This window comes from Palaemon carinicauda, chromosome 1, assembly GCF_036898095.1.
Source record: "Palaemon carinicauda isolate YSFRI2023 chromosome 1, ASM3689809v2, whole genome shotgun sequence".
Classification (NCBI taxonomy): Eukaryota; Metazoa; Arthropoda; class Malacostraca; order Decapoda; family Palaemonidae; genus Palaemon; species Palaemon carinicauda.
Window position 1 is genome coordinate 187350004 of NC_090725.1, and position 24485 is coordinate 187374488.

At 40.5% G+C, this 24485-nt stretch overlaps 1 protein-coding gene across 6 annotated transcripts in view; it reads right to left on the reverse strand.

The window, feature by feature from the left end:
* LOC137653138 (peroxisomal targeting signal 1 receptor-like) overlaps positions 1-24485 on the reverse strand; it is a 472440-nt gene that overhangs the window by 238563 nt on the left and 209392 nt on the right. For all 6 annotated transcript variants that reach the window (XR_011046415.1, XM_068386531.1, XM_068386528.1 and 3 more), the window contains exon 9: positions 19534-19748. Coding sequence is in view for 5 of the 6 variants with exons in the window: in XM_068386531.1 (XP_068242632.1) it covers positions 19534-19748 (215 nt within the window). In the remaining variant the exon portion in view is untranslated. The remainder of the gene's footprint in view (positions 1-19533; positions 19749-24485) is intronic.

Genomic DNA, 24485 nt, shown 5'->3' on the forward strand with positions numbered 1-24485 from the left:
CGAAGAGCGTGGAGGCCTTGGTGTACCTTCTTTACGCGTGGCTGACGTAGAAGGTCCACCCTTAGGGGAAGTGTTCTGGGAACGTCTACTAGCCATCGAAGTACCTCGGTGAGTTATTCTCTCGCGGGCCAGAGGGAAGCAACTAGCGTCAACCTTGTCCCTTCGTGAGAGGCGAACTTCTGCAGTACCTTGTTGACAATCTTGAACGGAGGGAATGCATATAGATCTAGATGTGACCAATCTAGTAGAAAGGCATCTATATGAACTACTGCTGGGTCCGGGATAGGTGAGCAAACTATTGGGAGCCTCTTGGTCATCGAGGTTGCGAAGAGATCTATGGTTGGCTGGCCCCAGGTGGCCCAAAGTCTCTTGCATACATCCTTGTGGAGGGTCCAATCTGTTGGAATTATTTGTCCCTTCCGACTGAGACAATCTGCTATGACATTCAAGTTGCCTTGGATGAACCTCGTTACTAGTGAAAAGTCTAGACCTGTTGACCAGGTGAGGAGGTCCCTTGCGATCTCGTACCATGTCAGAGAGTAGGTCCCTCCTTGCTTGGAGATGTACGTCAAAGCCGGGTGTTGTCCGAGTTCATCTCCACCACTTTGCCTTGAAGGAGAGACCTGAAGCTTTTCCAGGTCAGACGTACTGCCAGTAGCTTCTTGCAGTTGAAATGCATTGTCCTTTGACTCGAGTTCCATAATCCCGAGCATTCCCTACCGCCTAATGTCGCACCCCAGCCTACGTCCGATGCGTCCGAGAAGAGAACGTGGTTGGGAGTCTGAACAGTCAGGGGAAGACCCTTTCTAAGGTTGATAAAGTCCTTTCACCAAGTCAGACCAGACTTTATCTTTCCGGAAACCGGGATCGAGACCGCTTCTAGCGTCTTGTCCTTTTTCCAGTGAAAAGCTAGATGATACAGAAGAGGACGGAGGAGTAGTCTTCCAAGTGACACAAAAGAACCACGGATGACAGAGTCCTTACCAGACTCATCCACAGCCTGACAGGGCAGCGTTCCTTCTTCAGCATCTTCTGGATGGATAGCAGGGCTGGGGGTTGATCGTCTAGTTCAGCAACGTCCTTATCAGAGGGTTCCTTATCCGAAACTGATGAGGAAACGGCAACGGAGTGGGCAACGTCTGACTCGCTGAATCCGGTCGCACTGGTGGATGCGTGACGGAGCCGGACGCAATATCATGGTACTGCTGCACAGTCTGTGAACTGTCAACCATGGGGACGCGAGGAAGTACAGCGTCAACCCGAAACTGTCTAGACTGTCTGGGTTGTGCAGTCAACACCCTACCGGGTTGCTGAGGTTGACGCACTGCGTCACAACAAGTCACCTCTGCTGGTTGTTGAACGTCTTCCTAGTGACACACTTCAACAACCACCTCCGAGCGTCGCTTAACGTCAACGTGCGACTGGCCACCCACACTGGGTTGCATCGGTGGAGGAACCACCTCAACTGGCGGACGCGAGTAGGATACCTCAGTGTCAACAGGGCGCACAACCAACCGGTAGGAAGGTTGTTGGCCAGAAGGTTCTTCTCCGTAAAAAGTCCTCTATCAAGGACACAAGCTTGGACTGCATGTCTTGCAGCAAAGCCCATTAGGGTCTACGGGAGCAGGTGTGGCAACAGACGGGGTTAGCGACTGAAGCGGAACCATTAACCATCCCTGGAAGCCTTGTTATGCTTTAATTAAAGTCCATAGGAGGCTAAGCAGCTTAAGGCTCCTCTCCAAATGACAGAGTCCTCAAAGGAATATCAGTAGGAGGGAGAACAGCACTTTCTCATCCACAGGAACCTTGTCCGAGAAAAGCTAGGTTATCTCAGTGAGGGTCTCACTGGTGCATAAGCAGCAGACCAGAAGGCAACGTTATGTAACTGCTTGACAGTCTGTGAACTGTCAAAAACTGAACTGTCAACCACAACAGGTGCGTGAGGACATACAGCACTGGTGCATTAGCAGCAGACCAGAAGGCAACGCTATGTAACTGCTTGACAGTCTGTGAACTGTCAAAAAACTGAACTGTCAACCACAACAGGTGCGTGAGGACATACAGCACTGGTGCATTAGTAGCAGACCAGAAGGCAACGTCATGTAACTGCTTGACAGTCTGTGAGCTGGCAACAACCAAAGCTGTGTGGGGAAGCCTCAACTCCTGACTGACTAGTCTGCTGCGGGTGAGTGGCGGTAACCACAGTGGGTTGCGGAGGCTGACGCACCGTGTCAAAACACGGCAGCTTAACTCCACCCTCCTGTTGTTGTGGTAGCTCACGCACGGCAACGGAGTGCTCCGTGCGTCTGTGGGAGTCAGCATGCGTCTGGCAGGGTCGACTGCGCATGGGTGGAGGAGCTCTCACAGCCGGAGTGTGGGAGCAGGCAGCCTCAGCGTCTGCTGGGCGCACAACCGAGGCAGGTTGTAGGCTAACGGGTGCAGCGCCAACCTCTCCGCAGCCGGAGTGTGGGAGCAGGCAGCCTCAGCGTGAGCTGGGCGCACAACCGTGGCAGGTTGTAGGCTAACGGGTGCAGCGCCAACCTCTCCGCAGCCGGAGTGTGGGAGCAGGCAGCCTCAGCGTGAGCTGGGCGCACAACCGTGGCAGGTTGTAGGCTAACGGGTGCAGCGTTAACCTTCTCCGCACGAAACTCCTGCATAACCGCAGCTAACTGAGTCTGCATAGACTGCAGTAAAGACCACTCAGGGTCTACAAAAGCGGCAACAGACGGAGCTACTGTCCGTTGTGACTGAGGGTCTAAAACAGCGGGTGCGGCAACAGACGGAGTTACTGCCTGTTGCGGTACCACCTTGCCTCTCTTGGGATGTGTGCAGTCGTCGGGTGACTGCAGCGAGTCCGAACTGACCCAGTGGCTACACCTGGGCCGTTGGACTTGCGCGGAAGGGACCGACTTGCACTTAATAAGCTGCGAGACCTTGGTCCAAGGTTTCTTACGAGAAACCTCTTCCGCAGACGAGAAGTAAATGGGCTCTCTCGTCTTTGTGTGGGTGGGGCGATCTTGGGTAGATACGCCCGAAACCACGGAGGGAAAAACGTCTGTTCGCTGATCAAGGCCTGAGGAACCCATAAGTCGTTCGACATTACTTCTCCCCTGGGCTTGGGAGCTTGCAAGAGGTCCCGGACTAGGTGAACGACAGGCACGAACAGACGAACCCTCGGACGCAACACTGTAACACTTTGCGCATATCACTTTATCACTTTGATTTTCTGTTTTGCACTTATTTCACTGAAATCGAAACTTTTACTGATTTCTACCTGAAACACGCAATCCTACCCTTCATTAAAAGGTAGTAATTGCGAAAACAGTCGTATAATGCAACAGAAAACATATATAAAGATAAAGAATTCAGTGGCTGGGAAAGAGACTAAACACTAGATCAAATAAACTACGTTTACAATCTCTCACCGCACATAGCCTGGGAACAAGAATAAAACCCTAGAAACGTTTTACCTTCTTCCCCTACAGCGACTAGGGAGGAGAGTAAAACGAGAACAACGTTACCCGCTTGAACGAAACGTTTTATCTCCTCTCTCTCCCTCCGTCTCTATCTCTCTCTTTCTCTCTAGATTTCGCACCTGAGAGAAGAGCCCAATTATATATCGTCAAAACATGTGATTTGCTAAAGGAAAAAACTGAAAGGTTTTCCAAATAAAAAGTTCCTTTAATTTAGAATTTAAACCATTTAAGCTAAGAAAGAATGAACGAAACGCAAGAATAGGTTTACTCTTACTGCAAAGTGAAACCGTGAAACACTCTCTCTCTATCGTAACGATAGAGCGCAAGTTGAACGTCCTGAACGTCAACAACTGCGTAGACTAAAAAACTAAACGTTAGTTCATCTTTGAAAACAGTACGAGACTATCAAAGAAAATCTTTCATAAAACATTAAATTTAAAAAGTTTTAAATTCTTTAAAGGTTAAATACGATATAACGGGCTCAACGTTGATTAACTTCGGTTCCAAGTTAGGACCGCCTACTAAAAGGAAAGGTTCAAATAAACAAAACATAAAAATTTATTTTTATATGTTTATAATAAAAGGAAAGTTAATCGAAGAGGCCTAATAAAGGCGGAGAGATATAAAATATAAAGATCTATAAGGTGTTAAGCAAAATTACTAAAAACCTAAACACACTTCCGTCTAAGGGAAGGGTCGGCCATTTAAAAGTGAAAGAGAGTCCATACTCTCTTTGTCACCAAAATAAAATCTATCCAAAACGAGTTCAAGTTTTGAAATGAAGATAAAACCCCTGCATAGCGAAAGCTCAAAACTGGAATAGTGTACTTCACCAAATAGTTGTGAAAACAAATCCAGTTAGTAACAGCGTATTTAGTAGGTCTTGCCAGTGGCACGACAGAGAGAAAATTGGTTCTTTGTTGACATCGAGTACTTGAGTACCTACTTGACACATGGCGCTGTTGATGTACACCCCCACCTGTATAGCGATCGCTGGCGTATTCCGCCCGTAGGTTTTTCTGTCGGGCAGCAGAGCTGACAGCTATATGATCATCGGGTAAGTTTAATATTGAAAAAAGTATGTTTTTGAGTTATGAGCACCCAAAGATTTGCAACAAATTTTCACTTCTTTTCTTAAAAAAAAATCAAGATAACATTATTGTGATAACCTTACTTTGTACTTTTATTGTTTATTCCCACATAAACACAACATAAATGAGGTATTTAAACCCTAAGTTTACTAATACACTTGGCGTAAGTGTCACGAGTTGCCAGCGGCCTCTCATTGTTGCCAGTTTTAGTTAGCATGTTCCAGCTTTGTACTCTTATTCATATTTCCCTCTCTTCTTGGTTCTTTTCTCTTGCTCTCTGCTTACTTTTTTTTCTTTCTGATGACCTTAGGTAACATTGGCTTTGCTATAAAGTTCACGAGGACGTTGTACAATGTACATACGAACTGCAAGTAAACGAACACACGCATTATATCTTCTATAAGTCTTTGGAAACTCTGGCTGCTGTTCTCGTAGCTCGTAGTCTTCGTTCACCTACTCTCTACCAATGCCTTCCATTTCTGCCAGACGTATGAGATTTCAAGACATAAGTGGAAAAATCACTACATATATGCAAACATAAACACACAAAGACAATTCTGTCAAACTCGGTCATGCAGAAGACGCAGTAAGGATGACGTCATCATTTAAAGACCGCTATATCTTCATTATTTGTAAAAATAATTGGCTGAAACTTCTGGAGAGCATGTATGATATGTTTCTGCATACATAGAAACAATAAAACAATTTTTGATATCTGAAAGTTGGTATGTCAAAACACCATATCGGACGGTCCCCTTAAAATGATGTTATCTCTCCTACTTGTAGAATTACAAGATGACCATTTACCCACCGATGGGTGAATATGTTTCAACTTTGTATTGGTGGTCAGTTCACACCATCGGGCCTGCCACTTATTCTTACAGTGAAAATGTATCTTACTTTTAGGGTCTTTGTATGGAATACTTATGGGGGATGGGTTTAGTAGCCCTGAAGCTTCCTTATCTACTCGTTCATTTCAATCCACCCCAACAAGGGTAGGGACCCAACAAAAGAGAACACTGATATTCTTCCGAGACTGCAGAAGTACTAACCAGTCCTGCACCTCTTATACTAGATGATGGCCTGGTATAACTTATTTAATTGAGAGTAAAACGCTATTGGAATCCGTAAAAATTGTATAAAAATATCGGTATATCGGACTGTGAGAATTATTGCATACATCATCATCATCTCCTCCTACGCCTATTGACGCAAAGGGCCTCAATTAGATTTCGCCAATCGTCTCTATGATGTCTCTCCGGCTTATTCTCTCGATGCATGGCGAAAGATCTTACTGGAATCAATATGGATCGGGAGGGGTCACTTTCCTTAGTTAGATAGGCACTGCGCATCACAAGTAATTGGCTATTTAGTCAGTCTATTGCATACAGCTCAGCAGTATATACTAAACAAGAGGATAGAAGGTTCTTTCTAATAATTATATTCACCAGCACAACTGCACTTCAAACTCCTGCAACCATCCATAAATCCATGTTTCCCATGATGTTGAGCAGCATGATTTAAAAATTAAAATTTCATTCCCTTACTGGGTACAGTATTTTTCTCTCCTGCTGTAACACACTTTAACAGGTGAATTACACCAAGGGGGAGATGTGATATCCTACCTCTACTATCTGTGTTGTTAACAAACCTACCTCTCTGGCATAACTTTTCAGCTGTACTTCCTAAAGCTTGGGCTCTCTTGATCTGTTAGGAGCTTGATCTAATGGGGCCCTAACATATTTACTGTTGGGAGTGTTTCTCATAGCAAGGGACCTAGCTAAAACCTCAAACTCAACTCCTCTCTACGGATGGCATGGGGAGGCATTCCAGAATCCACATACAGACAATCAATGGGAGATGCTCTGTATGAACCTGGGCAGAAATGGAGCCGCATATTGTGAACATCATCTAGTTTTTCAAGTAAAGTCTTAGTAGCTGACCAATACATCTGATATGCATAGCTTGACTTGCTCAGACACAAAGATGTATAAATTCCGAGCTAAGTTGTTCTATCAGCACCCCAATCAAAACCCGATACAACTTTTAAAATTTTTTGTGATATTTCTACCCTGATACATGGTTCATTCATATGGGGACCAAAGGTCATTTACTTGTCAAAAATTACCCCTAAGAATCTTGACATTATTCTCATATGGCAAAATACTATCAATTAAGAAAGGATGGGGATTTCTTCTCTTTTACAAGTACCAGTAAAATGAATGGCTTTGATCTTCTGAGGAGAGATCACGAATCCCCAAGAATTTTCCCATGCAAAAGCAGCATTTATAGCACTTTGTTTGACGTTTTTGGCATACTTGTAGTGCCGATGATCCACTACAATCTTCTCCTTCTTTGACTAAAGCTTTTCCCGCTATGCAGGGTAGCTATTTCTTGAAAGCCGCTTCCAATTTCTTCAACAAAATCAGCAACAAATAGTGACTTGTATGCTGGAAGGTAGGTGACTCATGAGACTATTGATAGCCACAGCAAATATGGTTACACTCAGTACGCTGCCTTGGGGGACACCTCCTTGCATGTAGGATGATGATACTGCTGACCCTACTCTAACTTTAATTGAGCGGTTTGATAAAAATTCTTCAATAAAAGAAAACATATTATTATTATTATTATTATTATTTGCTAAGCTACAACTCTAATTGAAAAAGAAGGATGCTATAAGGCCAGGGGCTCCAACAAAAAAAAAGCCCAGTGAGGAAAGGAAACAAGGAAAAATTAAATATTTTAAGAATAGTAACAATATTAAAATATTTCCTATATAAACTATAAAATTTTTAACAAGACAAGAAAAGAGAGATAAGATAGAATAGTGTGCCCGAGTGTATCCTCAAGCAAGAGAACCTTAACCCAAGAGAGTGAAAGACCATGGTACAGAAGCTATGGCACTACCCAAGACTAGAAAACAATGGTTTGATTTTGGAGTGCCTTTCTCCTAAAAGAGCTGCTAACATAACTAAAGAGTCTCTCCTAACCTTACCAAGAGGAAAGTGGCCACTGAACAATTACAGTACTGAAGGAAACCCTTGGGTGAAGAAGAATTGTTTGGTAATCTCGGTGTTGTCAGGTGTATAAGGACAGAGGAGAATGTTGAAAGAATAAGCCAGACTATTCAATGTCCGTGTAGGCATAGAGAAAATGAACCGTGACAAGAGAGAGGGATCCAATGTACAGTAGTACTGTCTAGACATTCAAAGGACCCCATATAACTATCTAACAGTAGTATCTCAACAGGTGGCTGGTGCCCTGGCCAACCTACTACCTACTATACCCCTACACCCTAAGAGACCAGCTGCTTTAAAATACTGCCCTTCAAGGTGGTGTAATACACCTTTTTGAGATCAGAAAAGACACCCACCACCAGGTCTTGGTTAGAAAAGGCATTTGAAATTTCCCTTGATAACATCAGTAAAGGGTCTAGCATACTTCGGTTCTTCCTAAAGCCAAACTGTCTGTTAGATAAAAGGTTTTTGATTCTAGATACCACATAAGACTGTTGTTGATCATCCTCTCAAATAGTTTGCATATGCAACTAGTCAAAGCTATAGGCCTACAACTAGAAGGCAGCTTGGTCTTTACCAGATTTGTGGCCAGGAATTATGACTGAAGACTGCCATGAATAAGGAGATGTATGAAAAGCCACTAAGGGTTTCTAATAAAAATTCCTTAGTATCCACAGGGAGATGTGAAATCATTCCATATTGGATGCCATCCTCACCTGGGGCAGTCAAAGACGAGCTAAAGATAACATTTTGCATCTCCTCCATACTAAAAGGCAAATTAAAAACGTCAGTATTGGAAGAAGCAGGAGGAACAACAGATGTTGTTGCTCTAATTTGTTGAAATGCGGGGGAATAATTGTCAGCACTTGATACATGAGCAAAGTGCATAGCAAGTACCTCTGCTACATCTTTGGGGTCAGATAAACATCTACTATTTTCCCTTAATACAGCTGTATCGGTAAAGGTCTAGGGACAAATTTATCTTTAAGTTTTCTAATCTTGTCCCATATTTCCTTTGAATGAGTTTTGGTATTGATATTAGATATACATTTCCTCCAAGATGCTCTCTTTGCTTTTTTAAAAGTTCTTCTTTGTTTGGCACAGGCTCTGAGGTACGCTATTCTACCTGCTTCATAGTTTGTTTTCAAGTACCTTCTGAAGCAAGTTCAGGTAACTTTCCTTGCGTTGGCAAATTCTTTACTTCACCAAGGAACTACAGAGCGATGAGGTAAACCACACATTTTAGGTATAAACTTGCTAGCATTATCATCAATAACATTTGAAAGGTGTTGATAAGCAAGCACTGGAGATGTAAAGTCACCATACTCTCTATCAACGTGTGTGAAGTTCTCATAAGAGGTCCAGTCTGCCTCATCTATCTTCCATTTTGGTGGACATGAAAAAGGAAGATTGTGGACATAATTTAACATTATTTGCCATGGCCACTGCCATGTAGATGTTGATTGACTGATCAAAGGTAATCCAATTGAATGGATGAGGAACAGATTGACAAATCGATAGCTTATATAGAGGTGTGGAATACATCATACCTAGTTGGAGAACCCTCATTCATTAGTATTAGATCATTGTTGTCAATTAATTCTTCAACAAGATTACCCAATCTATCACACACACTTCCACCCCATAAGTATGCTTTGCATTAAAATAAAATAGGCAGGGAGCTAGTTGATCAGGTCTTGGAGGTCAGAGAGTCTAAGACTTCTTGGATTCCCAGCATGGACTAGGAGGAAAAGTTCTAAAGATGGTTAAATATCAAATGAATTTCCAGTGAACAACAGAGTACTCCAGAAAAATGTGTTGCCACCTGTGTAGTTTATCCTCCTCACAGATTTTGTACTGCATAGAACAGTTGGAGATGTTGGAGAAGGATTGGACTGGATTGGTAATAGTAAATTAGCTGACCTAGAGTATGCTGATAATGCTGTTCTTATTAGCAGAGTACCACATGATTTGCAATGCTTGCTCACCAGAATGCAAGAAATATCACAGGAGGTTGGGCTCACGATAATTAGAGGAAAGAAAGAGATGATGAAGACGAAGTATGTAATGGAAAATGAAATATCATAGGAAGGAGAAATCAATATGGCAGAATCATTCTAGTATTTAGAAACTATGATCTCCATTGCAGGCTCTTTAGAATTGGAGTTCAGTGAAAGATTGAAAAAACAAATCAGATAAGGGCTAGGTAAAGTCAAATTTAGAAATCAAATTGCCTAAAATTGCGTATAAAAATCAGGCTATATATTAGTTTAATGATATTGGTGTTACAGTATGGACATGAGTCATGGTATGACAATGAAACAATCTCCAACAGATTTAGTAGATTTGAGAACTAAGCCCTCAGAAGAATATTGGGAGTTAAATGGTAGGGCGGGATTAGAAATGAAACTATGAAATTACTCGAGTACCATATGTGGATGAGATCATGGTGAGAGGTAGATGGAGATGGTTTGGGCATGCTCTCACATTCCCAAAGAGAGATTAGTTCACCAAACGTTTGACTGACTCCACAAGATCCAGCCCTACACGACTGAGGACAAAGAAACGTGAAGTAGAAAATGATGAATGGAGAAGTATTGAATTAAAAGCTCAAGATAGAGATGACTGGCTAAATCTAACCGAGGCCCTTTGTGTCAATTGGTGTAGAATAAGATGATGATGATGATGATTGTTCGTTGTTTTCACGAGTTATTCAGCCTACTGTTATTATTTCCTTTTATTGACATTCTATGCAGTATTTATCATGATCTTACGTGTGCAGTCCCTATTTCCAAGTGCATGAAATACCCAAAAGAGGAATTATCCAGTTCATAGGGACAGTCACACACAAGGTGGAATGACAAAAGAACCAACCTTCTGTGTGATGAGCTAAATTTATATTAAATCTCTAACTTTCTCTCTCTGGGGCAGAAATATGGTTTTGTCATCAGAAGATAAGTTTTTTGCTTATCGTTTGCAGTACCTTAAAATTATATATTATAGATTACTTCTTATATTAAAGGAAACAAATAGATACTATATTTTCATTACATTTCTGCATAACGTAGTCTATTATTACTGACGAGTAGTTTTATATCTTTTGACGGCTATTTATCGTGGAAGTCTTATGGAATGACATAGTCAATCCAATGAATATAAAGCTTATTTACACATAAAATCACAGTGCTTTACCATTATTTAGAAAAAATTACAGAAAACAAATTACGGATAAATTATTCTATAATCCCTTCACAATGATTATAAAGACTATTTTCGTTGTTTAAAGTGAAATACAATAGAAAATAAAGCAAACTTTTGACAAACTAATTCTGTATTCATCAGTAAAACAAATAATCATGGAAATGTAGGTTATTATTGAGTAAGATGATATTTTAATTATAAAATAAATTTTTGAATATACTTACCCGATGAATATATAATAGCTGACGTCTCCGGCGGCTCGACAGAAAAAACACAAAAACTCGCGAGCGATCGCTATGAAGGTTGCGGGTGTGCCCACCAGCGCCAACTATCGACCAGATACCGCATATACATGTAAACAGCTCCAATTCTTCTCATCCCGCTGGGTCTCTATCGGGGAGGAAGGGGGGGCCTTTAATTTATATATTTACCGGGTAAGTATATTCAAAAATTTATTTTATAATTAAAATATAATTTTTAAATATTTAACTTAGCCGGCGAATATATAATAGCTGATCCACACCCATGGTGGAGGGTAGAGACCAGAATTAATAAAGTTTACAGCGTACATGCTTAGAGTTTTTGACAGTTATATCATAACAAAACCCAAATATATATAGGTACCTGGTAAGGAAGTTGACTTAGACGATTACTCTGCCTTGTTAGTCTGTCTTCCTCACGAAGCCCAGCGATCCTCTTAGGATGCTGAAAGACTCCCAGGAGCTGAAGTATCAAGGGCTGCAACCCATACAACAGGACCTCATCAAACCCCTAATCTGGGCGCTCTCAAGAAATGACATTTGACCACCAGCCAAATCAACCAGGATGCGAAAGGCTTCTTAGCCTTCCGTACAACCCAAAAACAAGATTAAAAACATTTCAAGAGACAGATTAAAAGGATATTGGAATTAAGGGAATGTAGTGGTAGAACCCTTACCCACTACTGCACTCGCTGTAACGAATGGACCCAGTGTGTAGCAGTCCTCATAAAGAGTCTGGACATCTTTTAAGTAAAATGACGCGAATACCAACTTGCTTCTCCAAACGGTCGCGTCCATAATACTTCGCAGAGATCTGTTTTGCTTAAAGGCCACAGAAGTTGCTATAGCTCTTACTTCGTGCGTCTTAACCTTAAGCAAGCAACGCTCTTTTTCACTCAAGTGAGAATGAGCCTCTCGGATTAAAAATCTAATAAAATATGACAAAGCATTCTTTGACATAGGCAATGAAGGCTTTTTAACTGAGCACCACAAAGCCTTAGATCCACCTCGTAAGGATTTAGTCCGAGCTAAATAAAACTTCAGAGCTCTAACTGGACACAGCACTCTTTCAAGCTCGTTGCCTACGATCTCTGACAGGCAAGGTATATCAAATGACTTAGGCCAAGGACGAGAAGGCAGTTCATTTTTGGCCAAGAAAACCAAGCTGAAGTGAACATGTGGCTTTATCTGTAGAAAAGCCGATGTTCCTACTGAAGGCATGGATCTCACTGACCCTTTTAGCCGAAGCCAAGCACACTAAGAAAAGCGTCTTGAGGGTGAGATCCTTCAGGGAGGCTGAATGTAATGGCTCAAACCTGTCGGACATTAGGAACCTTAGGACCACGTCTAAGTTCCATCCAGGAGTTGCCATACGACGCTCCTTACAGGTCTCGAAGGACTTAAGGAGATCTTGGAGATCTTGATTGTTGGACAGATCTAAGCCTCTATGTCTGAACACAGACGCCAACATGCTCCTGTAGCCCTTAATAGTGGGCGCTGAGAGGGAGCGAACATTTCTCAGATGAAGGAGAAAGTCTGCAATTTGGGCTACAGAGGTACTGGAAGAGGAAATGGATGATGACTTGCACCAGTCTCTAAAGACTTCCCACTTCGACTGATAGACCTTGATGGTAGATACTCTCCTAGCTCTCGCAATCGTTCTGGCTGCCTCCTTCGAAAATCCTCTAGCTCTTGAGAGTCTTTCGATAGTCTGAAGGCAGTCAGACGAATCGCGGGGAGGCTTTGCTGAAGACTCCTTACGTGGCTGCCGTAAGAGATCCATCCTTAAAGGTAGACTCCTTGGAACGTCTACCAGCCATTGAAGTACCTCTGTTACTCACTCTCTCGCGGGCCAGAGTGGAGCAACCAATGTCAACCTGGTCCCTTCGTAAGAGGTGAACTTCTGCAGCATCTTGTCTATGACCTTGAAAGGTGGAAAGGCATAAACGTCCAGGTGAGACCAGTCCAGCAGGAAAGCGTCTATGTGAGCTGCCTCTGGATCTGGAACTGGAAAGCAGTAAGTCGAGAGCCTCTTTGTCAGAGAGGGTAGCAAAAAGATCTATGGTGGGTAGACCCCAAGTCATCCATAGCTTCTCGCACACAGTCTTATGCAACGTCCACTCCATGGAGAAGACTTGTCCTCTTCTGCTGAGGCCGTCCGCCAAGACATTCGTTTCTGCACAAATCTCGCCAAAGGAGAGATGTTACTGCCTTAAAAGGAGTTCCTTTTGATCCGTGGATCAAAGAACCGAGCCTTCCAGACTGTCCAGTGGAGCTCCCTAACCCAAATCCGCTGCATCTGAAAACAACACATGGTTTGGGTTCTTGATCGCAAGAGAAAGAACTTCTCGAAGTCTGATGTTGCTGTCCCACCAAGTCAGACATGTCTAGACTGAGTTGGAGATTGGGAAAGAGATACTCACTAAGCCCTTCTCCTTGTTCCAATGTTTAGGTGAAATAGGAAAGGGCATAGGTTGAGTCTCCCCAGAGAGTGAACTACTCCAGCGATGAAAGAGTTCCCACGAGGCTAGTTCAAACTCTTACAGAGCAACTGTTTTTCTCTTGCAAGTGAAGGACTTTTAACTGAGCTTGTTCCATTCTTGCGGGAGACGAAAAGGGTCGAAAAATCATACACAGTATCTCCATTCCAAAAAAAAGAATAGTCTGGGATGGGATACTGTAAGTTACGACTTTTCTACGTTCACTATGAGACCTAGCTCCTTGGTTAGGTCTAATGTCCATTAGAAGCTCTCCAGACAGCGATATAATGACGAACGCCCTGATTAGCCAGTCGTCAAAATAAAGGGAGGCTCTGAATCCTCAAAAAATGTAGAAAACTTGCTACATTTTGCAAGGGCCTTGTAAAAACAAGAGGAGCAGGAATGAGGTCGGAGTACAGTGCACGACAGTGGTACATTACTTTTCCGTCCACAAACCTCAGATGTAGTTGAAAGTTTGGATGAATCGGGATGTGGAAGTATGCATCCTGAAGGTCGAGAGAGACCATCCTGTCGCCTTCCATTAATTTTGTCAAGACAGCTTGATAGACTTCATCGTGAAGTTTGTCTTGACAATGAACACATTGAGCGCACTTGCCTCTTACGTACTCCTGCAGTGAACGTGGCTGCCAGATCATTGGAGCCATCCCTGATAGTCTTGTTCCTGCAGAGAACGTGGCTGTCAGATTATTGGAGCCATCCCTGATAGCCTTGTTTATGCATGACATAATTGTACAGCAAAACTTCAAACGCTCGAAAAAACTCCTAACAGGAGATGGTCTAGCTCTTGAAGCCGACCATAAAATCTTGGAGCGTCTCATGGCCAGGCGCCAGGGAGAGTCTATGAGGTTTGAGAAGTCTATCTGGGCAGAGGCAGGAACTCCCAAGCCGAGAACTTCTCCCGTGTCATACCAGACGCTCGCTCTATAAGCCAGTTTAAAAGGAGGGAAAGCAAAGGCTGTCTCCCCCAAACTCCTCCTGGTGATCAACCAGTCGCCTAGCAAACGTAAAGCTCTCTTAGAAGAGCGAGAGAGCACTAGCTTAGAAAACAACGGTTTCGAAGTAGCTAGGCCTAGTGTAAACTCTGACGTTTAGGCGAACGAGGAGCAGCAGTTACAAAATGATCCGGACAAAGATCCTTAAAAATCAGCATGATTTATTTAAAGTCCATAGAGGGCTGAGCAGCTTTAGGCTCCTCTCCGTCTGACAGAGTCCACAAGGGAATATCAGTAGGAGGGGGATCAGCAACTTCATCATCTGAAGGAACCTCGTCCGACAATCGCCGAGTCTCAAGCAAGGGAGAGACCTGCTGTGGTGGCAATGCTTGACAAGCAGAGTCCACACGCAAAGGAGCATCAGTAGCAGTCAAGGACGATACGTCATGTAACTGCTTAAAGGACTGACCAGCAACAACAACAGGTGCGGGAGGACGCTCGACGTCAACTCGAGACTGCCTTGACTGCCTAGACTGAGCAGTCAAAACAACTCTTGACTGCGGTGCTTGACGCTCAACGTCAAAACAAGTCAACTTCGCTGGTTGGCGAACGTCCTGAACGTCAACAAGAGCAAGCGGCCGCGGCTGAACGTCCACAAGCGGCTGAGAGTCAACACGGGACTGCATCGAGTGAGGCTCTACAAAACGTGATTGACGTGACTTTGTAACGTCAACGTCAACAGGACGAGCAAAGGCTCGTTTGGGCGGCTGACGGCCAGGATCTCGATCAGCTAAGCGGCGAGGATCATCGTGAACCTGCTCAGCAGAATAGTCCTCCATAAGAGAGGCAAGCTTATTCTGCATGTCTTGCAGTACAACCCATTTAGGATCAACGGGAATGGGTGCGGTAAGAGACGAGGGTAACGTCTGTGACTGCAAAACCTTGCCTACACTAAGACTCTCGGAGCCTGTGTTACGCTTCTGTTTAGGCGTCGAGCAGTCTTCCGATGACTGCACAGGGTCAGAGCTGTCCCAATGGCTACAACCAGGACGCTGGACCTGTCCTGAAGGGACTGACTTTCGCTTTAAGGGTCTCGAAACCTTGCTCCACGGTTTCTTACGCGATAAGCCTTCGGATGACGAGGAGAAAACCGTCTCGCTCGTCTTATGGTAGGGGCGGTCTTGACGAGACACGCCTGAAACCATAGAGAGAACGTCTGTTCGTTGGTTAAAGCTTCTCGAACCCATAAGTCCTACGACAATTTTTCTCCCTGGGGCATGGGAGCTTGCAAGAGGTCTCGGACTAGGCGAACGACAGGCACGAACAGACGAACCCTCTGTCGCAACACTGATAACACTTTGCGCAATTATCACTTTATCACTACAATTTTCTGTTTTTGCACTTACTTCACTGAAATCGAATTTTTCAATAATTTCACATTAGGCATGAATAAAAACTGATTTCTACCTGAAGCACGCAATTCTCCCCTACATCAAAAGGTTATAATTGCGAAATAAGTCGTATAATGTAAGCACATTAATACAAGCAAAAAAACAGTAAACATATATATCGAATAAAACGGAAATATATAAAGTTAAAAGGATCATTGACTGGGGAGGAGACTAAACACTAGTTCATTAAAAACTACGTTTTCAATCTCTCACCGTACAGTGCCTTGGGACGAGAATAAAAACTAAAAACGTTTTATCCTTTCTCCCCGTACAGAGACTTGGGACGAGAGTAAAAAACTGACTCGAGAACAATGTTACTCGCTTGGGACGAGAATAAAGATCGGAACGTTCTCTCTTCCTCTCTCCCTCTCCGTCTCTTTCTCTCTCTCTCTTGATTTCACACAGAAGAGAAAAGCCCACTTACCCTTCGTCAATAAACAGGTTATTTGACCAAAGGAAAAAACTGAAAGGACTAAGAAATTGAAAATTAACAAGTTACTTTAAATTAGTATTTAAAACATTTCAGTTTGAAAGAAGAATGAACAAAACGTCAGAATCGATTTACTCTTTCTGCAACGTGAAACCGTGATTCTCTCTTTCTCTATCGTAACGATAGAGCGCAAACTGCGTAGCATAAATAAACCAAACGTTAGTTCATCTTTGAAACAGCACGAAGACTATTCAAAGAAAATCTTTCATAAAATATCTATTAAAAAATATTCATTTAATAACTCTTACAGAGCAAATGATTTAAACTTAACGAAAATAAAAGTTAAAAGGGCTCAACGTTGTTTAACTTCGGTTTCCAGGTTAGGACCGCCTACTCTCGGATTAGGGGAGGAATAGGTAAGGCCGCATATAAACAAATCATTAAAATTTATCTTGATGTTTATTATAAATGGAAAGCTAATCGAAGAGGCCTAATAAAGGCGGGTGAGATATAAAATATATAGAGGAAAATCTATAATTAACAACAACAATTTATAACGTGATAAGATAATTGCTAAAAGCCTAAAACACACTTCCGTATTAAGGGAAGGGTCGGCCATTTTGAAAAGTCAAAGAAAGTCCAAAAAACAATCCAAAGTAATCAACAATTAAATCTATCCAAAAAAGAGTTCAAGAGTTTAAGTTGAGGATAAAACACCTGCACTGCGAAAGCTCAAACCAAAAGGAGTACTTCACCAAGACTGTTGAAAAACTCCAGGTTAACACCGAGTAATGGTACGTCTTGTCGATCAGACCGACAGAGAAGAATTGGAGCTGTTTACATGTATATGCGGTATCTGGCCGATAGTTGGCGCTGGTGGGCACACCCGCAACCTTCATAGCGATCGCTCGCGAGTTTTTGTGTTTTTTCTGTCGAGCCGCCGGAGACGTCAGCTATTATATATTCACCGGCTAAGTTAAATATTTAAAATGAGCATGTATATACAATGGTGAAAAATCTTGTGTATAGTACTGAGGGCAAATTCGTTGCCTCGTAGTGAAGGGGTTAGCTAAATCAACCCAAGTAACATATATATATATATATACACACACACACACACTCTCTCTCTCTCTCTCTCTCTCTCTCTCTCTCTCTCTCTCTCTCTCTCTCTCTCTCTCATAAATATTCCTTATCCTTTGTATAGTTTAATAAGTAAAGTAAGTGCAAGTTATTCTGTATCAAATATAAATTTACTATGTTACCTTTTAAGAGGTATATATCACTATAAAAATGCATCCTTGTAACTTATTTGTATGTTTTACAGTGAACATACACAACCAACACCTCTGACTGGATAATTACATTTTTTCTAGAAGAAATAAACACTTATCCTTTTTCTTAAATGAGCTGTATCATGAGAATAAAGTGGGTAATAATCACCATAATTATCATCATCATCTACAGAATAGGCTGAAGGTACATTTGTTCACTATCACTATCACATCCACATACCTCAATACATGGAAGCTGAACATTCCCCGGTATCCTTTTATGCAACTTTACACTAATAGATCACTTACAGTGTCTGGTGCAGTAAGTACATAATTCCAGATGCAGCTGGTAGTTCACACGCTTCCTATGTTCCTTTGTACTGTCCATGGTTGGTGTAAGCCTGCTACTTTCACAATTCTTCTCTGTGAATAGCTTGTACCTGAGCTTTTCCAAGTTTGCACTGTCGCCTCCCTTCAAGAGGTAAATTAATTTAATTGTTCCTATGATAGGCCTAGTAGGACTGGAAATCTGATCTGCAAAAGTTCCCATGTCATTCAGTTCATGGTGATCATCCTTGTTTCTTTAAAATGTAGAGATCACCTTTCTTTCCTAACCAATGGAAATTGCTTGTTGAGTCACAGCCTGATAGGAAGTGTAAAGCTGGTAAGAACTGACAGTTCCTCTCCAAGTGCATTCACTACTTCATGTATTGGTAGGAACCTCTTGTACTTTTCTCCAAATACTAAAAATAATATTCGTGTAGATATGATGAAAAATATGGTTTATGGTAGAATAGTTGCAAAATGGTACGGTATAAATAAACTTTCCTTTATATCTCTCTATAAGAATAGACTTCACAACATTGTCTGGGGATACAAGGCACTTTTACCACCAAAACAAATCAAACAAATCCAAAGTCTTTTCAGACAACATTCAGTAACAATCCTAAGAGAATACATTATAAAAAATGTGGATCTTAATACGATGTATGGTGATATTTAAAAGTAAAAAAGAAAAATTGTCAAAATCAGATCCTCAGCAACTTTTGAACCGTATCCATCTTTAAAAGCCTTTATTATTACAACCAATGAACATACTTCAACCATGTTTGCTATCTTGGACAAGGGTAATGCCAAAGTACAAGAAATATATGGAAAAGGTTTGCTCATAAATTTAATTCCAGATTCTGCTGGGATGACTTGCATTTATAGGTTTGTATATGAAGACTAAGTTGTGTTGAGAGAATATGGGGATGGTGTTAGAAAATGGCCTGCTGTACCTTATGGCCAACTTGGAGACCTCCACTGCCACCCAGGTGCTAACCACCAAAGACCAAAGTACAACCATGGGTATATCATAATTGTTCACAGCATGGAGCAAATCGTCCTGTAGATAGCAGGGTTGCCCTGCTATATTTGACCAGAAAAGCAGTCCTTACAGTAAAGTAAAACTAATTTTATTCCACCAAAACTAATGGACACAGTTTTTACTTATTTCCACCACCACATTTTTTAATTCTTCCTTGACTGCTACTAGCATTACTCCACCATTTATTTTCCTATTATTATCAAAAATTTTGTTTCAAAACCTAATCTATATATAAACCATGAGTAACCTAGTATTAGTAGTAGTAGTATGCAACTAATGTTTCAGTTTTGTGCTCCCCTCTCCTCAAATACAAATTTATGAAGCTGGTATATCAAGACACTAATTAAGGAAGGAAAATAATAGCTTATAAAAGGAGTAAAAATAAAAGAAGTGAACTACATTTATAGATTTACGGTTAATTAAAAACTTTTCAATTCCAGAGATTACTTTGTACATTTAAATATTTCCAGACACGACTCATATTCCTAAAAGTTCACAGCCAGAAGTAATTATGAAGAATGAAAAACTGACCTTCTTAATGCAGATATAGCAGCAGGATCTTGTTCATTTTCTGCATGAGTTGCACCTAGTAAAAGCCATGCCTCTGAACTTTTGGGTGACTGTTGTGCAGCAGCTTCAAAAAGTAAGACAGCAGAAGGTAAATCTCCTGCCTCTAAGCATCTTTTGCCTTCCTTTAATGGATCAGGGTGGTCCTTCAAAGGATTATCTTCTTCAAACTTGTAATCCTATGGAGAAAACACATCAGTGTAATTTATAAGAAGTTTTCCACCAAACCGTAGTCTAAAGAAATTGGAGAATACCATACAAAAATTGATTTTCAGAAAATTAAAAAAAAAAAAATATTCTGACAGAAATAGCAGAATTTTAGTTGTAAAACTTTATTACTTCAATGCATACCTAGGGTACACTATACTTCCTAGCCAAAGCCTCCACTTTCTGACTTCCAACATCAAAGACATAAAATAATTTTATTTCTTGAATTGCATATTCCCCTAGGGTATAATTGTTTTGGCAATGCCACATGACACTTTATAAAAATCAATTTTTACAATTTCTTATTTGTAATTTGTATTTGAACCTAATAAACCTCTTAACATTACCAACAAGTCGGAAGGAGAGGAAGAATTAAGTGAACCCCTGGCAAGTATTCATAATATAAATTCTATTATTGAAATTCCATTCATTTCAATAAACCTTAACTAAGATTCATTGTGCTAAATTCCATATTCTTATAGAGGCGATAAATGAGGGAAAGACCTAAATGACTACTGCATAATAAATCATTAATTTTACAAACCCAGCTGGAGAAGCTTATGTTTATTTGTTTTACAGCATAAAAGTAAAATTACTTCAAGGGAAATTAAGAAGAACTCCCACTTTTCCTTTTCTTCCTATAGCATGATTCAAGAGTGAAAAACCTAAACAAACAATTCCCACAGGGGTCAGAAAATATAATTGCAATTCTTAAACTTGTCTAATTAAAAATAAACTAGCTGATATGATCAAAATTTAAAAAAATAAATAAACTAAAATCTAATCTGCTGCTACAACAGGATCTGATGCCAAGTAATCTTTATAAGAAAAGCAGACCTCTTTCATGTAATGTTTGACAAATACTGATTTGTTATGGCAATGAGTTGCTGTCTAAAATTTTACCAAAGAAATATTCTTACATGAATTAGGTAACAGCACTCCTAATATTATGAACCAAAATTTTCAAGTCCTGCATAAAGACTGAATCAAATTCATCAAGGGCTTTTACCACTAAATCTTTAATAAGATAGGGCATAGCATTCTTGGAAAGGTGCAACTGGTACTTTTATTCAATAAAATTAATCAGGAACAATATTCCAAATGTTATGTGCCCTTTTAAATAAACCCTTAATAACATAATTTAATATAGAAACCTATCTTCTGAACACATACTCGTGTTCTGACTTAATGGCAGAATATTAGAAATATTGGGATAACATTTTCTCTTGAAAAATAATCATTTGCCCTGAAACTTGGCAAAAGAGATCATATTTTATCCACCACAAAGCCCCTATTCTTGTAATGCACCTGAAATTCACAATACATTTCACCAATGCTAAAGCCAAAAGAGGGTCTTGGTTCAAGATCCTTGAATGAAAATTCTTTCAGAAAGTTTATAACATGAACCATTTTTAATAGTGTAAGTATGACAATATCAAAATTTCAATGAACAGGATTTCTCAATACTGAAAGATTTGAAAATTTCTGTAATGATAGCAGAAGAGGATGAATTAAATCCAATGCACTTAACCGTGACAAAAACAGCTGTTGGGGATACAAAAACCTTCAAAGGTAGTTGGATTACACCAAGGGTCAGCGTTATGACCATTTTTATTTGCGGTGGTTATGGATGTGTTAAGTGAAGAGATCATAAATGAAGACTTATGAGTGTTAATATATGCAGATTATTTGTTGAATACTGCTGAAAATGAGGGAGACTTACTTAGAAGGGTTGTAGACTGGCAGAAAACTTTGGAATAAATGTGGCTAATAAGGAAGCTATAAAAAATGTGGAACAAGTTAAGATACTTGGGATCTACAACAAGTCAGGGGGGAGGATGTGGGGCTGAAGCTAAGAATAGGATAAAAAAAAAACAGCCTGGGGGAAGTGGAGGGAGTCAACAGGAGTAGTAGGTGATAAGAAAATGTCAATCAAGCTAAATGTCAAGATCTATAGCGCAGTAATAAGATCAGTATTAAAGTATGGATTAGAAACGTGGGCTCTAAGATGAAAAGAGGAAGCAAAGCTTGAGAAGAGAGATGAGAATGCAGAGGAGGGAATACCACTGATTGAAGGATGGGAAAATGATGAAATAAGAAGAATGGCAGACGTAGTAAAAATTACAAAGATGATAAGTGTCATGACTGAGATGGTGTGGGCATGTGCTGAGGATGTATGGTGGGGAGGGAGCGAAGAGGGCTTGAGAGGAACCTATTATGGAGAGAAAATCGAGAGGGAGGCAGAAAATCAGATGGCGAGATATGTATTCCGAGCAATGATCTTTCTGTAATTTTAGTCTTCTGGAAGCGTTTCAAACGTTATAGATGCCTTCTGAGCAATGATCTTTCTGTAATTTTAGTCTGATATGGAGAGAAGAGGTTTGGTGGAAGAGGATTGATTGATTGATTGATTTAAAGTTTTCAGGCATCCTGACATCTAAGGTCACTGACGCCAGGTGGAAGAGGATGGTATTGATATAAGGAATTGGAGAGGGAGCATTAGGCAACCGAACCCTTAACGTAGGGCTAATGGTGGGAAAGAAGAAGCTTGACTGCAATGTTAAGCACTGACTTACAGGTACAGTAGGGTCCCGAATTAAGCGTGTTCGAATTACACGATTCCCCTTTTCCACGATCGCTATTTTTCAAAAATAAATTTTCTGTATCCACGAGGCTGTTCAAAGTTCGCGAGTCAAGCACTACAAAATGTATCAAATCTATAGTCTTTTTAAGTATATTGGTAGCCCTAAATACGGTGATTTATAATAAATGTTACAAAACAATATTAACATTACATTTCATTAACATAATTTCATAATGAATAGCCTATTTAAGGATAAAATTCCACATCAACAATGAAATCAACTGTTAACTGTGCGAGTCCAGCTGACAAAATGTAAACAGAAATGTGGTTACGTTCTCGGCAATCTTTATCTTTCTCCAACCTTACGATAATTGTAATGGTAGTGTTAATGATGGTATATTAAAGCATTATTTTTGTTTAGTACAGTATATTTAAAAGCCTTATTTTTCCCTCTGGGCGTTCAAGGTTTTCACGAGTAGACTGGGTTCGTTTATCGGCAGTGAATAGCCTAAACTTCGGTAACGAGTCGTCAATATTTTGTCATATTTTAAACAGTAGGCTATACATTTGATTTGCAAACATTGGTTTTGTAGAGTAGACGGTAAAATAAAATCTAGAGAGAGAGAGAGAGAGAGAGAGAGAGAGAGATTTGATGGCAGAAATCTCTCTCTCTCTCTCTCTCTCTCTCTCTCTCTAGATTTTATTTTACCGTCTACTCTACAAAACCAATGTTTGCAAATCAAATGTATACTGTTTAAAATATGACAAAATATTGACGACTCATTACCGAAGTTTAGGCTATTCACTGCCGATAAACGATAACAAACCCTTTAATGGAAACTAACTGTATCCTTTGATATTCCTCTATATTTATCACGAATTCCTTCTATACCTCCTCAGACACTCTTATTTCAAATATCTAAATTATTCTTATCACAACTAACACCATCTAGTCATTTTCATTCCATTATATCTATTATTCCTCTGGATCTTATTCTCTTTCCTTATTCTGTTTATTCGATGGGATTCGTTTTTCCCTTTACCGTCTTTCAGAATCTATTTTTAGCCACTGGCAACCAAATCCCCCCTTCCCCCGTCTCCTACCGTCTCCCCTGCGAGTCCACCCAGCCTATCTCATCACTCCCCCCACCTTCATCCTCCCCTGTTCTAGGTCTGTAACCTTCTGCGTCATAATATCTATCTCTCTCTCTCTCTCTCTCTCTCTCTCTCTCTCTCTCTCTCTCTCGTTATACAATACTTACAAATAGATGAAGAAACCAAAATCGGTTTTCTTGAAGTGTCAATTAATTACAAAACGAAAAAATTATACCGTGTATACATCCATTTCAATCATAGCTTAAAATACGGTAACCGATTTCGTCCGCAAACCACTATTTTTTAGGAAACACCATTCTATTCCAGAAAATTTTTACTCTTTAAATGTCAATTGCGCTATAATAAAACATGTACTTATGTTGTAAAATTTCGGGTGTGTTTTAAAAATCGAGTATTGCTGACTTATTTTTGTTTTACTTTTGGCTGTGATCACATCAGCTGATGTCTAGCTTCCGCGCGAATACAATAACAAAGAATTGTTTACACCATTTCTTAACTTATTCAAACCATCTATACAGTTAATATTACATAAACACCAATGTGTTATAACCTATCATATTTATTGTTTAGTACTTTAAAACCATCCCTCTCTCTCTCTCTCTCTCTCTCTCTCTCTCTCTCTCTCTCTCTCTCTCTCTCTCTCTCTCTCTCTCTCTCTCATCGAACGTTATAGCGGTAACCTAATTGTTCGGTGACTTTAAAAATAGGCCTAGTTCTTTCTTTACCTTTTTTGCATATGGATCCATAATTGAGGTGGGTACAAGTTGACTTATAACTGAAGTTAGGAAAAGTATTTTGGATATGGAAAGGACAATTATCTTTCGTAACAGTTTAGAATTATCGTAAGTTATCACTCTGTCATTAGCGGCAGTTTGCTATTGTGGATTAAACGCATAAGGAAAAAAAAATTTCCAGCTTTGCTACGAATTTAGGAATTTATATGGATACGGTAAGTAAAATATTTGTAATAACATAATGTTTACTAAATGTTTGTAATATCATTAGTTAT